Source organism: Eptesicus fuscus, chromosome 22 (genome assembly GCF_027574615.1).
Source record: "Eptesicus fuscus isolate TK198812 chromosome 22, DD_ASM_mEF_20220401, whole genome shotgun sequence".
NCBI lineage: Eukaryota > Metazoa > Chordata > Mammalia > Chiroptera > Vespertilionidae > Eptesicus > Eptesicus fuscus.
In genome coordinates, this window is record NC_072494.1 from 7,782,927 (window position 1) to 7,795,329 (window position 12,403).

At 39.4% G+C, this 12,403-nt stretch overlaps 1 protein-coding gene across 3 annotated transcripts in view; it reads right to left on the minus strand.

The window, feature by feature from the left end:
- Positions 1-12,282, minus strand: part of ST7L (suppression of tumorigenicity 7 like) — a 140,850-nt gene extending 128,568 nt beyond the window's left edge. For 2 of the 3 annotated variants that reach the window (XM_054711426.1, XM_054711427.1), the window contains exons 1-5: positions 12,119-12,282; positions 10,458-10,540; positions 5,600-5,762; positions 4,306-4,360; positions 675-790 (exon numbers count right to left, since the gene is read on the minus strand). In XM_054711426.1, the coding sequence (XP_054567401.1) occupies positions 675-790; positions 4,306-4,360; positions 5,600-5,663 (235 nt within the window). In that variant the 5' untranslated portion in view covers positions 5,664-5,762; positions 10,458-10,540; positions 12,119-12,282. Of the gene's footprint in view, positions 1-674; positions 791-4,305; positions 4,361-5,599; positions 5,763-10,457; positions 10,541-12,047 lie in introns of all 3 variants that reach the window. The other variant, XM_054711425.1, reaches the window with a different exon arrangement.
- Positions 12,283-12,403: the final 121 nt, after the last annotated feature.

Below are 12,403 nucleotides of genomic sequence, written 5' to 3' on the forward strand. Positions count from 1 at the left end.
TGAAAATTGTTTCATTGAGGTTTGAACTATACTGTAGAACTGCAGAGAAGAAAGAAGATCCCAGAGAAGATTTTCTAGAGAATTTGACTTTTAATTTGGACCCTGAAGGATAGAAAGAAGCAGAAGGATAGATAAGGAGGGAGAGGGCATTCAAATTACAAAGCTAGCTGTACATTTAAGAGTTTCAATATTCTTTCCATAGAAAAGAACTTAGATAGAATTAAACAGACATTTCTATGATCTTCCACCACTTTAAATGCATCTCTAACTTATGACTGGAATAAAATTATGTCCCATTTTTCTCTACATGCCATGCCCCAATGTTTATACTTTCTCTTACTCTTTTCTCGTATGTATAATTGCAGGTGTTAATTTTCCAGACCAAACTGGATACATTTTTCTCTGCATTAGCAGTTGCTGCATTTTATCTGAAAGATTTTTTAAAGTAATAATAGAAGCAGTATTTTAATAAAATTAATTCTTTATAAGAAGGAAAGGTAGTGTAACAGCCTAGTTTACAATCATAATTATTTTCAATTTAATCTGGCTTTCTTGTCAATAATGGAAACAACTCCACGCCAAATAACTTTGTATATTATAATAAATAACTATAAAGAGCTTTAAAAATAATTTTCATGACCACTGCTTATCCCATGAACAGAGACGACACATACCTGTGTCTGAAGGACGTAAAAAGTCCGTGTCACAGGTGAAAAAGGTCTGATGGTCCTGAGCTGACAAGTTCATGTCATAGTATGTAAGTGGCTCTTTACCAGTCACCCAAGTGAGTCTTTACCAAAACACAAGAAAATATGTAAATCAAACATGAGAGAGCATTGATTTGCTATAACAGACACTATTTAAAATTCAAACATATACTGCTAAAAATTCTATTTCAGTATGTTTTAAAAGCTTATTATAATGAATAAAACAAAAGAGATAACCTACACAAACTACTTAGAGTATAATAAAACATAAAAAATGAAAAGGGAAAGGCTAGATTATTCAACAAACATTGTTTCAAAATTGGATTTGAAGGGATAAGATAATTTGCTTCAGATATATACCTTTTTAAGTATACTTCAGTAAATTTTCAGTGAGTTAGAATGATTAAAAGTAAAAGTACAAAGAAAGAAGAAAACACAGGTGGATTTTTACTAGATATCAAGATAGTAAAGGGCTTTTAAAACATAAAAGCAAAGAGGAACTTTTCTCAGATGTTACTAAATTAGAAATTTAAACTTTCATATTCCCCTGAGACTCACAGTAGCATGTTAACAGATCGGCTAATAAATACATTCTAAAATGTGCAATCTCATTAGTCATTAACAAATTGCAAATTAAAAGAAATAATTTTTACTTTCACCTATTAAATTGGCAAATATGTATATATTGTCAGGTGGAATATGGACTCACACATACTGCTGGTATCATGCAAATTGGCATTTATATTTCTGGTTCCAGAAATCAATTAGGTAATATCTATCAAGAGTCTTAAAAATATTTACACCTACCTAAGGGATGGGTACATAGTATATTATACCATCCTCTCTACTTTTATTTTTCAAATTTTCCATAATCAAAAAAAGATTAAAGGGAAGGGAAAAAAAACTGTTCACACCCCTTGATTCAGTAATCCCAGTGCTACAAATCAACCCTAAGGAAATAATCATATATGTGGTTAAATATTTATATAGAGAGATATCCCTCTAGTGTAAATGTTAACAGTGAAATATAATCTGTGACCCAGACAGGCAAGCAGTAGAGAAGGTATGGTAAATACAAGCACTAAAAATCATGTTTTTGAAGAAATTCTGTGGGAAATTCACACATTGTGATGTTTAAGTTTTGATTCTATACATGCATATAGAAAGACTGGATGGAAATACTAACAGCAATTATTACTTAGTAGTAAAAAGAGGTGGTTTTTACTTTCTTTTTCATACATCTATTTATTTTCTTCCCATTTTCTACAATGAATATACGTACTTTATAATCTGAAGAAAAAGCACTTTAAAAGCGCATTGTATTATTTATAAAAGTAGTAAAGATGTTGTTATTTAATAGTATGAGTTGCCTTGTTATTTAACATTTTTAGCTATTCTGCAAGAAATTATCATAGAGAAAGAAAAAGAAAATCCTTATTCACTTAACAGTTTTGCTATACATTCAAAAACCATAAAAAATTATTTATTAACACTCTACATTATTCCCAAAATGATTCAAAGCAGTGAAAAATATAATGTACAATATCCTATGTAATAAAAGCCTAATATGCTAAGTGTCCAGTCATCTCGTCGGCTGTTCAACCAATCAAAGCGTAATTGCTAATGATATGCTAAGGCTGCTCACCCGCTCACTATGATGTGCACTAACCACCAGCAGGTAGATGCTCTGACCAGTAGGTTAGCTTGCTGCTGGGGTCCGGCTGATCGGGACTGAGCAAGACAGGCCGGAAACGTCCTGGAACCCTCCCTCAGTCCCTCCCCGGCTGGCCAACATCCCACATCCCTCCCCAGCCCCGATCATGCACTGGTGGGGTCCCTCGGCCTGGATTATGCCCTCTCACAATCCGGGACCCCTTGGGGGATGTCTGAGAGCCAGTTTTGGCCTGATCCCGCAGGCCAGGCCAAGGGATCCCACTGGTGCATGAATTCGTGCACCGGGCCTCTAGTCAATAACATAAACTAGAAGCAAATTAAAAAGACTCAGTAAAGTAAAAACTAGGATTGGGCCATAAAATGGAGTCTGGAATGAGGCTAACATGAAATGTATACACTTGCTAAGGGTTAGCTACAATATGACTACACAATTATTATCATTGCAATTTAGACTTTTACATTAAGATAAACTAATCATTCAAAGAAGCATACGTGTTCCTGATACTAAGAAATTTCTCTTTAAAACCTTCATGAAATAGACACTATAATAATAAAAGCGTAATATGCTAATTAGACCAGACAGCTGAACGACCTTCCGGACATCATTCCGGACATCCTTCCGGACAAAGCCACGGCGGCGGGGGCCAAGGCAGAGGCAGTTAGGGATGATGAGGCAGGCAGGCAAGCAGTTAGGGGCAATCAAGCAGGCAGGCAGAGTGGTTAGGGGTGATCAGGCAGGCAGGGGAGTGGTTAGGAGCCAGTGGACCTGGATTGCTAGAGGGATGTCTGACTGCCAGTTTAGACCGGCAGTTGGACATCCCCTGAGGGGTCCTGGATTGCGAGAGGGTGCAGGCTAGGCTGAGGGACCCCTGCCCCCATACACAAATTTTGTGCACCGGGCCTCTAGTAAAATATAACAAAGGATAGCCTAAAAACTTTTTAATAAACACAGTGAGAAGTTCAATGACCTGTCTCTTGCAGAATCCCTTACAGACTAGTGGAATCTCTCATAAAAGCCTAGTTTTCACTTCCCAGGACTGACTGTCCTACACTATCAAGTCCTTAAGGACAGGGATTATTACTTAATCCAGTGATGGCGAACCTATGACACACGTGTCAGCACTGACACGCGTAGCCATTTCTGATGACACGCGGCCGCTAAGGCGGCCGCATGCCAAGGATGAAACATTTGTGAAATAATGTTTTTTTCCTCAAAGTGACACAGTACCCGAGTTATGCTCAGTTTTTTGGCGAAGTTTGACACACCAAACTCAAAAGGTTGCCCATCACTGACTTAATCATTTAGTATCCCCATCATTTTACACAGTGCCCATACAGAACAGACACATAATGTTTCTTGTTCAATGAATTAAATAACATGCCCAGTCTATCTCCAGGTAAAACACAGCCCTTCGCAAAATAAAAGTAAAGTATCTTTGGTCATAAGTTTCAAAAGATGTTTTCTCATTTAGTGTATAAGCCAGGAGAGAAATGGAAACAGTAGAGCACATAGAAAATAGCAATATAAAATACAATATAAAAGTACTATACCCTCTACTATGGCACAAATGAAGTTTATATTCACATTCAGATTGATATTTTCTAGTGAATGCTCAAATAAATCTTGAAATCAAGCACATATGCATAGGAATATACTGACATTAGTAATTTTTTCTTAATCTCATAAATTCTTTGAAAAGGCTTTCTGCCATAAACCAGGGTCAAATGTATACTTATTATGCATTATGAACACTATTATAGTAAGTACTATCAAGATGCTGCCAACTAAACTGCTAATCATTTTATCTTATATATCAGTATCTCCAACTAAAAGAGCTATGATATAGTTATAAAAACAAGTGTTTCCATAATACTTTTACTCTAAAACCAATGCTAGAATTATACTGAAAGCAAAATGTATTACCTCCTATATTCTGCTCCTCTGAAAAGGTTTAAAGGGTTTCTCCATACTTTGCATTCTAAAAAACAAAGGAGAAAAGAGAGGAAGTGAGACAATTTAATCAAATGCAGTTGAACCTTAATTCACCAACATTTACTGTATAGGCACTGTATACTAAGTACAGTGCTAGCCACTGATAGCACAAAGATAAGTAAGGGATGGATCACCCCTACTGTCACAGAGCATACAGTTAAATCTAGTCATTCCTTATTTCTGTCTTCACAGCATTTGGTTCACAATTCAATTATAGCACTTACCATATTATAATGTGATTATCTGTTTGGTTTTAAGTTTTTCCCTTTTATTTCTTTTTAATGTTTTATCGATTTGAGAGAAAGAGGAAGGGAGAGGGAGAGAAACATAGATGTGAGAGAAACATCAATCAGCTGCCTCCAGCATTCCCCCTACTGGGGATGGAGCCAGCCACCCAGGCATGTGCCTTGACCAGGAATTGAACTAGGAATCGAGCTGCCGACCTCTTGGTACATAGGGAGGATGCTCAGCCAACTGAGCCACACTGGCCAGGGCCCTTTTATTTTTGTAATTGATTTTTGTTTGAGAGAGTGAGAGAGAGGAAGGGAGAAAGAGAAACATTAACTTGCTATTCAACTTATTTATGCATTTATTGATTGACTCTGTATGTGCCCCGACTGTGGGGATTGAACTCAAAACCTTAATGTATGAGGATGACATTCTAACCAACTGAACTACCCAGCCATTATTTGCCTTTTTAACTGTGTTGACTTGAACTCAACCCTGAGAGTGAGGGCTTAAATTTTGTGCCCAGGCACCTGACTTACTTCACCCTAGTGCCAGTAACTGCAAAATTGAGCTGATGGTACAAAATCAATGGTGGGTAAAACTGCTAGTACTTTAGCTCGATTCAAGGTAGCAACACCAAATCATACTGGTCGTCACTGGATTCATTACCCCCCAGCCCAGTAAAACAAGGCAATACCAAGTATGAGGATTGTCCACCTGGCCTAATCTCCTTCCTGCTGATTGGACTGTGGAGATGATAGCTTGAGCCAGAGTGACTGTCTTAGACCACAAAGCAAAACTGCATTTGGAGATGGCAGGCTAACAAAATAGGAGTCTGTGTCTCTGATGATCCTCACTCTCTAGATCGATATTTACATGGATAGACAAACTTCTCTCTGTTGTTGTGAGTTTCTATCTCCCATAGCCAAACACAATCATAACTATACAGCTCGGAAGACTAACTATATAGCTCTGAAAACATTAGATAAGTAATCACCTGACACATTCTGTCTGCTGGTTTCACTTTCTCTGCTGCTGGAAAGAGAAGCTGGCTCTGACATGCTTCTTTCTGTTCCTCCAATCAATGGTCGCAAATGGTTTACAGACACTTGCTCAATAAAAGATGTGCCATGTTTATGGAAGTACCACCATTCAAATATCTATGACAAACAGAAAATATCTTTCACTTAATACAGAACTAATGAGCAGATATGAGCTCAAATTAAAACATTATCTCAAGATGTTCCTTTAATTCAGCATTTTAAATGTACTCTCCTTTAATTCAGCATTTTAAATGTACTCTCCTTCAAAAAATAAGCCAAATATACGATTACCCAATAACACATGCGAGCAAAAGTGAAATAGCTTTTTCATAGCTTTGTCATGAAATTTAGACAAGCTTAGGCAAAATGAAAAAAAATACATCTGTAAATAAAGCATTAAAAACAATAAAAAGGTTTAACCTATAGATTATTTGTTATATTACATTGTCATTTTATTCTATTTGTAGCATAATTTTTTAAAAAATAGTTTGAAACAACTAGCATGATGGATTAGACTAGGGTTAGAATGCCCCCATTTGACTCCCAATTTTGCTATCTATTAGCTGTGTGCTTTGGACAAGTCACTTAACCACTAACCTCTCAGAACATCAATGTCCTATCTACTAAATATGGTTAATAAGAATTATAAGTGTCCTTTGAGGAATAAAGTACTATTCCAGTATTTGACAGTATTATTAATGTAGGCTAAGGATCAGGTTGATTCCAATTTTGGACCATTTAAAAATCAGGATATTCACTTCTTTCTGTTTCCATGGTTTATCACTATTACAAAAAGAGGAACCAAAAGAAGCTCTCTGTGCTAAATTAGCAGAAAGTTTCACATGTGAACACTCCAACTTTCTCAATTCCCTTTGCCTGACTCCTTTGGGTCTTTTCCTGATTCACAAACAGAAAGCTGTACTCCCACTGGATCTTGTTATTATCCTTTGATAGTGATCGTTTCACTTGTAATAATTAAACAACTGATTTTGTTGCTATCTTTCAAGCTGCCAAAGAACACTACCCCTTTAGGAAGAAGTGACACAATCAGCACAGCTAGCTTCCTCATTTCCTTCCTTACTAAAGAATCACTATTTCAGTGAGGCCTTCCCCAACTTCCCTGTATAAAATGTCAACCTTCTCCTCTGACACTTCATATGCCTTTTTCTGCTTCATTTTCTCCTTCAGCACTTACCTCTAATAGTAAGAACATACTATTTGTTTTACTTATTTATCTTTTATTATATACTGCTCTAATATAATGTAAGCTCCACAAGGATTTTCCCCCGTTTTGTTCATTGCTATAAGTCAGAAACACTGTGTGAAACCCTGTAGGTAGTAAATTTTAAAAATGTCAAATGAATCAATGTCCATAATCATCTGTAGACCACATTTCATGAGGACAGAAGCTGTGTTTATCTGCTTACCATGGTATCCCCAACATCTAAAAGAGTGCCTAAGAGATAAAAGGCTATTTATAAATATTTGTTAAATGAATCATCAATCAATCAGGAACTTTATAGATTAAAATTGTTCAAATAACTAGTAACTAGTTTTCTATATTCTGACTGTAAAATAACTTTAATATCTTCCTTCTCTCGTTTGTGGACCACCTTCCCTTAAAAAGTCAACTGATAGACTATTCTCTACCATGTAGCAGACAAATGTATTACTTTACTTAAAGAATAAACAAACATATCCACACTACTTAAGAGACTACAATCTCTTTAAAAACTATTTTGCTATGATCTGTGAGACAGAGAGAGAGAGAAAGAGAGAGGAGAAGGAGAGAGAGAGGTATCAGTTCTTAAACCTTTAGGAATATTATTTTTTGCTTCAGTAAACAGAACAGACGTGTTACAAAGATACCAAAAGTATGATGTCATTTTGTACATTGCAGCCCAATTACTCCATTGATCAAATGCTATAACATTTATAGGACAGTGCTAGAAAATCAAGGTGCAGAATTTTTTCTATCATGCCACTAACGTCTTATGCTGAGTCTAGAATGGCTTCTTTTCCTGCTTTCTTTTACTGAGTTAGCAGGCAGTTAATCACCACCAAATATGGCCCCCGATTGGCTTCTTTTACTAAGAAATGGGATGAAACTTCTTTAAAACAACCAGAAAAAGAAATCACAAAGCAGAAGTTATTCATGTGACAGAAAAGATAAGATTTACATCAGATCAGTCAGGGACATTAATCATAAAGGCCAATGACAAACTGTCTGTCCTTCACTATATGAAGTGTTGGCAGTTTTTTAATTAGTTAATATGTTAGTGGTATTTATTTACCTTTTGAGTCAACTTTTTAACACAAATGAGCAATAATAATGGGTAATACTTACCAAGCATTGTACCAAGTTCTTTACATGCATTATGTCATTTAATTCTCACAACTGATTTCAGAAAGAACATCTATTCCAGCTTTAAATAACTAGCTCTGGTTCACACCATCCACACTTGGTAGAGCTAGGATTTTTACTCAGGTTTACCTGACTTCAGAGGTTCTAACCATTATACAGACTGCCTCTGAAACATACCACAGTGTATGTATATATGTATGTGTGTGTGTGTGTGTGTGTGTGTGTACACACAAGTTTGGTAAGTACAGATGGTGAAAGAAATGATAAACATAACCTTTGCTAATGAAAACTCATTAATTTTGCAAAAGTGATGACAAAATTTAACCTTTAAAATGTTTCCTAATTTTAAAACTTTGCTTTAGCCCTAGCCAGTTTGGCTCAGTGGATAGAGCGTCAGCCTGCAGACTGAAGGGTCCCTGGTTCAATTTCAGTGAAGGGCATGTACCTCAGTTGCAAGCTCGATCCCCAGCCCTTGTTGGACATGCAGGAGGCAACCCATCGCTGTGTCTCTCTCACACTGTTTCTGTCTCTCCCGCTTCCTTCACTATCTCTAAAAATCAATGAGTAATATCCTCAGGTGAGGAGTAACAAAACAAAACAAAACTTTGGTTTAAAAAGATAGTATGCATCCCTGGCTGGGTAGGGTAGCTCAATTGGTTAGAGCATATGTAAAGTTGCAGGTTCAATCCCTACTCAGGGCACATGCAAGAATCAAACAATGAATGCATAAATAAGTGGAGCAACAAATGGATGTTTCTTTTCCTCTCTCTAAAATTCAATAAATAAAATTTAAAAGATAATATATAACATATGTATAAATTTCCCCTCTTATAAATCAGTAGATTAAGACCCAGAATTTATGTGATTTGCCCAGGTATCAGCCAGTAAGTTGCAGTCAAGACTTAAAACTACATCTTCTAGTTCTAAAACCAATGCTTTTTCTATTACAACAGCTGTTTAAAGAACATTTATTTTCTTTGACTCATATTGTATTGACTAAATATGCTTAATTATGAATGGGCTTTATAAATCAATACATTTTGAGGCTTATATTAACCCATAGTTTTCATCCTGAATTCCTCAATTTTTTTTAAGAGAAAAATCCCTTTCTTGTCTGGCATTTCACTTTAACAAAATGGTCAAGTGTTAGCCCTAATAAAAAAAAGACAAAACCAAAACACTCAAATACAAATGCTGTTATTTCTATTATAGCTGGAGAGCACCACCTACAGATGAGAAAAAAGTACAGAAAAATTCCTTGGCCATGCACACCATAATACTTCCTAAGATTTTTATGTGTAGCAGTATTTTTCCAAAGTTTCTTCCATTACTAGGGGTGTTAACAAAAATTATACTTTTAAACTTTTGAATTAAAAATGCAAGCTGGATGAAATAAGACAAGAAAAAGCTGAATTAAAGTTAAATTGGCTTCTTTATTGTAGGACTTCTCAGAATAACAACAACCCAAATTCATTAAATGTTCACTCTGTATGAGCTACCAGTTTGTTACTAACTTTTACACACCTTACCTCATTTAGTCATCATAATCCTATGAAGTAGATACTGTTATTACCCCCCAGTTTACACCTCAGAAAACTGGGGGATAGAAAAGCTAATTAACGTGCCCTAAGTCACACCACTAAAGTGAGGGTTAACCTGACTCAAATCCCACTCTTAAACACTCCAGAGAAGATAACTGGCAGCCCATAGGCGGAATTCAAGACACAAATAAATTTTTAATTTGTCCAATGTTGCCAACATTAACATATTGTGAGATTTTATATAAAAACTAGTGTATCCATGCCCAAACCGGTTTGGCTCAGTGGATAGAGCATAGGCCTGCAGACTGAAGGGTCCCAGGTTTGATTCTGGTCAAGGGCATGTACCTTGGTTGTAGGCACATCCCCAGTAGGGGGTGTGCAGGAGGCAGCTGATGGATATTTCTCTCTCATCAATGTTTCTAACTCTCTCCCTCTCCCTTCCTCTGTGTAAAAAATCAATAAAATATATTTAAAAAAAACAAAAAACTTGTGTATCCAGGTTCTCTTGGGATCATTTGAAAAACTGGAAAATCTGGTAAGAATGGTCCACAAGTCTACATGGCAACAATCAGCTTTAGCCCTTTCTAGAAGTAGCATGCATTGTCCAGTTTACCCAGCCCTCAAAGTAAGAATTCAGTTCTTTTCACTCATTTTTGTTACCAAGATGGGCCCTGCAAGCATTTAAATGCAATCACCTCTCAATCCCCTACATAATGTAAGTCTTTTATACACAACTGCATACTGTCAATCTCTAAAAGTGGAGAGGAGATGCAGTGGCTTCTTCAAAATGCTGAACACATTTTGAGGATGCTGATCTACAAGTATTTATAATTACTGTAACTATATGGTAAAGAGTTGTGATCTTTAGATAAATACAAAAGCATGAAGGAAATGGAAACTACTTACAAATATTAGTCCTGATATCAAAGAACATGTCCCTGTAAGTGCCACATAGAATTTGGACGTCAGTGAATTTAAAAATACTGTCACTGCCAAAAGGAGAAGAAAAAAAAAATCAAAGTTTAAAAAAAATGCAAATTCAAAGTACTCAAGTTACAAATATGCAGGTGTCTTTACCAGTGGGGGAACATAAGTGGGTTAGTATCTAGTATGACATTCATTTGAGAGAGTTGTAATTTTTAAAAAGCTACTTTAACGTCCCATTGTATGCTACCCTCAAAAAAAACTTGCCTTTCCTTGGCCAGGTAGCTCGGCTGGTGGCCAGGTAGCTCCGTTGGTTAGAGCAGGGGAAATAGCCCAAAGGGAGTAGCAACCAACCGAGAGCTCCCTCCCTGCACCCGACTCGCTGAAAGTCTGGACCAGACTCTCCAAATAATTCTCATAAATGCTTCGGATTTTAGAAATAAAAATGCATTAATACTTAACTAGTCTCATCTAAATGGTGTACCTAGTTAACACGTAGAAAAATAAATGATACACTCAGTGGGAAAAAAAAACAAAACATTTCACCGAGTGTAATAACCACCAGCAAGCACTTCATTAACCTGTTACAGAGACCGCCAAATTTGCTCCATCAAACAGGGTAGGAAGGCCAAGTTATTTAGCTTGCTTTTGTGTTAGTTATATCTGAATTTACATAATAACTATGTTCTAAAAATAAAAAACAATCAAAACTAGTCCAGAGCATTATCTCAGTATTCCGTGCCATCTCATGGGATAGGAAGACGCTACAGTCATGACCTAACAGAGATGCCCCCATCTGTCCTCAGGCCGCGGTCCAGGGCTGGGATGCGATGAGATGCTGACGGGCACGGTCAGCGGCCCAGGCTCCGCTCACGGGCGGGACTCGCAGACCCTCCTCCGCCCGGGCCACGTGGCGAGCTCCCCGCCGACGTGGAAACGGCCCACGGCTGTGTGTGGCTCTCTTCCCCTTCACTACCTGCATTTCTCTAGTTTATTACTGAGGATAAAGCCCTAACAAAGAACAGACCAAAAATAAAGTCTCACGAAAACTTTGTCTTGACAGAACTGTTTTAAAACATGAGGATGGTTGGCTAGGACCCCGGGGCCCTCACGGATTCGAATAGAGAAGCGCTCGTCTTGGTGGGCTGGGCTGGGCGCCGTCAGGGGAGCGGCGGGCGGGCGGCCCGAAGGCCTGATTTCCAAGGGGTCCTACCAATGGTGGGGGGCTGTGTGTCTACATCCTGCCTCCGAGTCTGCAAGTGCCCCGGTCGGTCCCGTCCGGTGGCGGCCCCTCCCCGGGGGAACGCGGACAGCGGGGAGGCGGACCTCAGCCCCGGGGGGAGCCGGTGGCCACAGCCCGGCTTTGACAGGCGGCGGCGGCGGAGCTGCGGCCCCAGAGAAAAGAAACCCACGGGGTCGCCGCGCGCCCGCCGTCGCCTCCTTCCCCGAAGCCCTCCAGGGACCACGGAACCTCTGCCCTTTGGCCTTTGCCCCCCCCCTCCGCCCCCGCACCTCCCCAGCCCCCCCCCCCCCCGCCCCGAACCCATCCCCGGGGAAGTCTGGGCCTCTCACCCGCGGCCACATTCTCACACAGCCTCAGCGGGACCCTCAGAGCGTAAAGCAGCCCCAGCCCCACCACGAACCACAGCGAGGCCCACGTCCCCACCAGCCCGGCCCGCAGCCGCTCCCTCCAGCCCGGCGGCGGGCTCGGGCCGGGAGCGGACGCCTGAGGAGAGGCCGCGGCCGCGGCGGCAACACCCGGCCCGTCGCCGTCCGCCATCTTGGCGCTGCCCGGGCGCCGGCGCTGGGAGGGAAGCCGGGCAGGAAGCCGGGCGCCGGGAATCCTGGGATAGTGGCGGGCCTGACGTTGGCCTCCGGGCAGGCTGAGCGCCTCGGGGGTCGGGGACCGAGAGTTGGAAGGTGGAGGA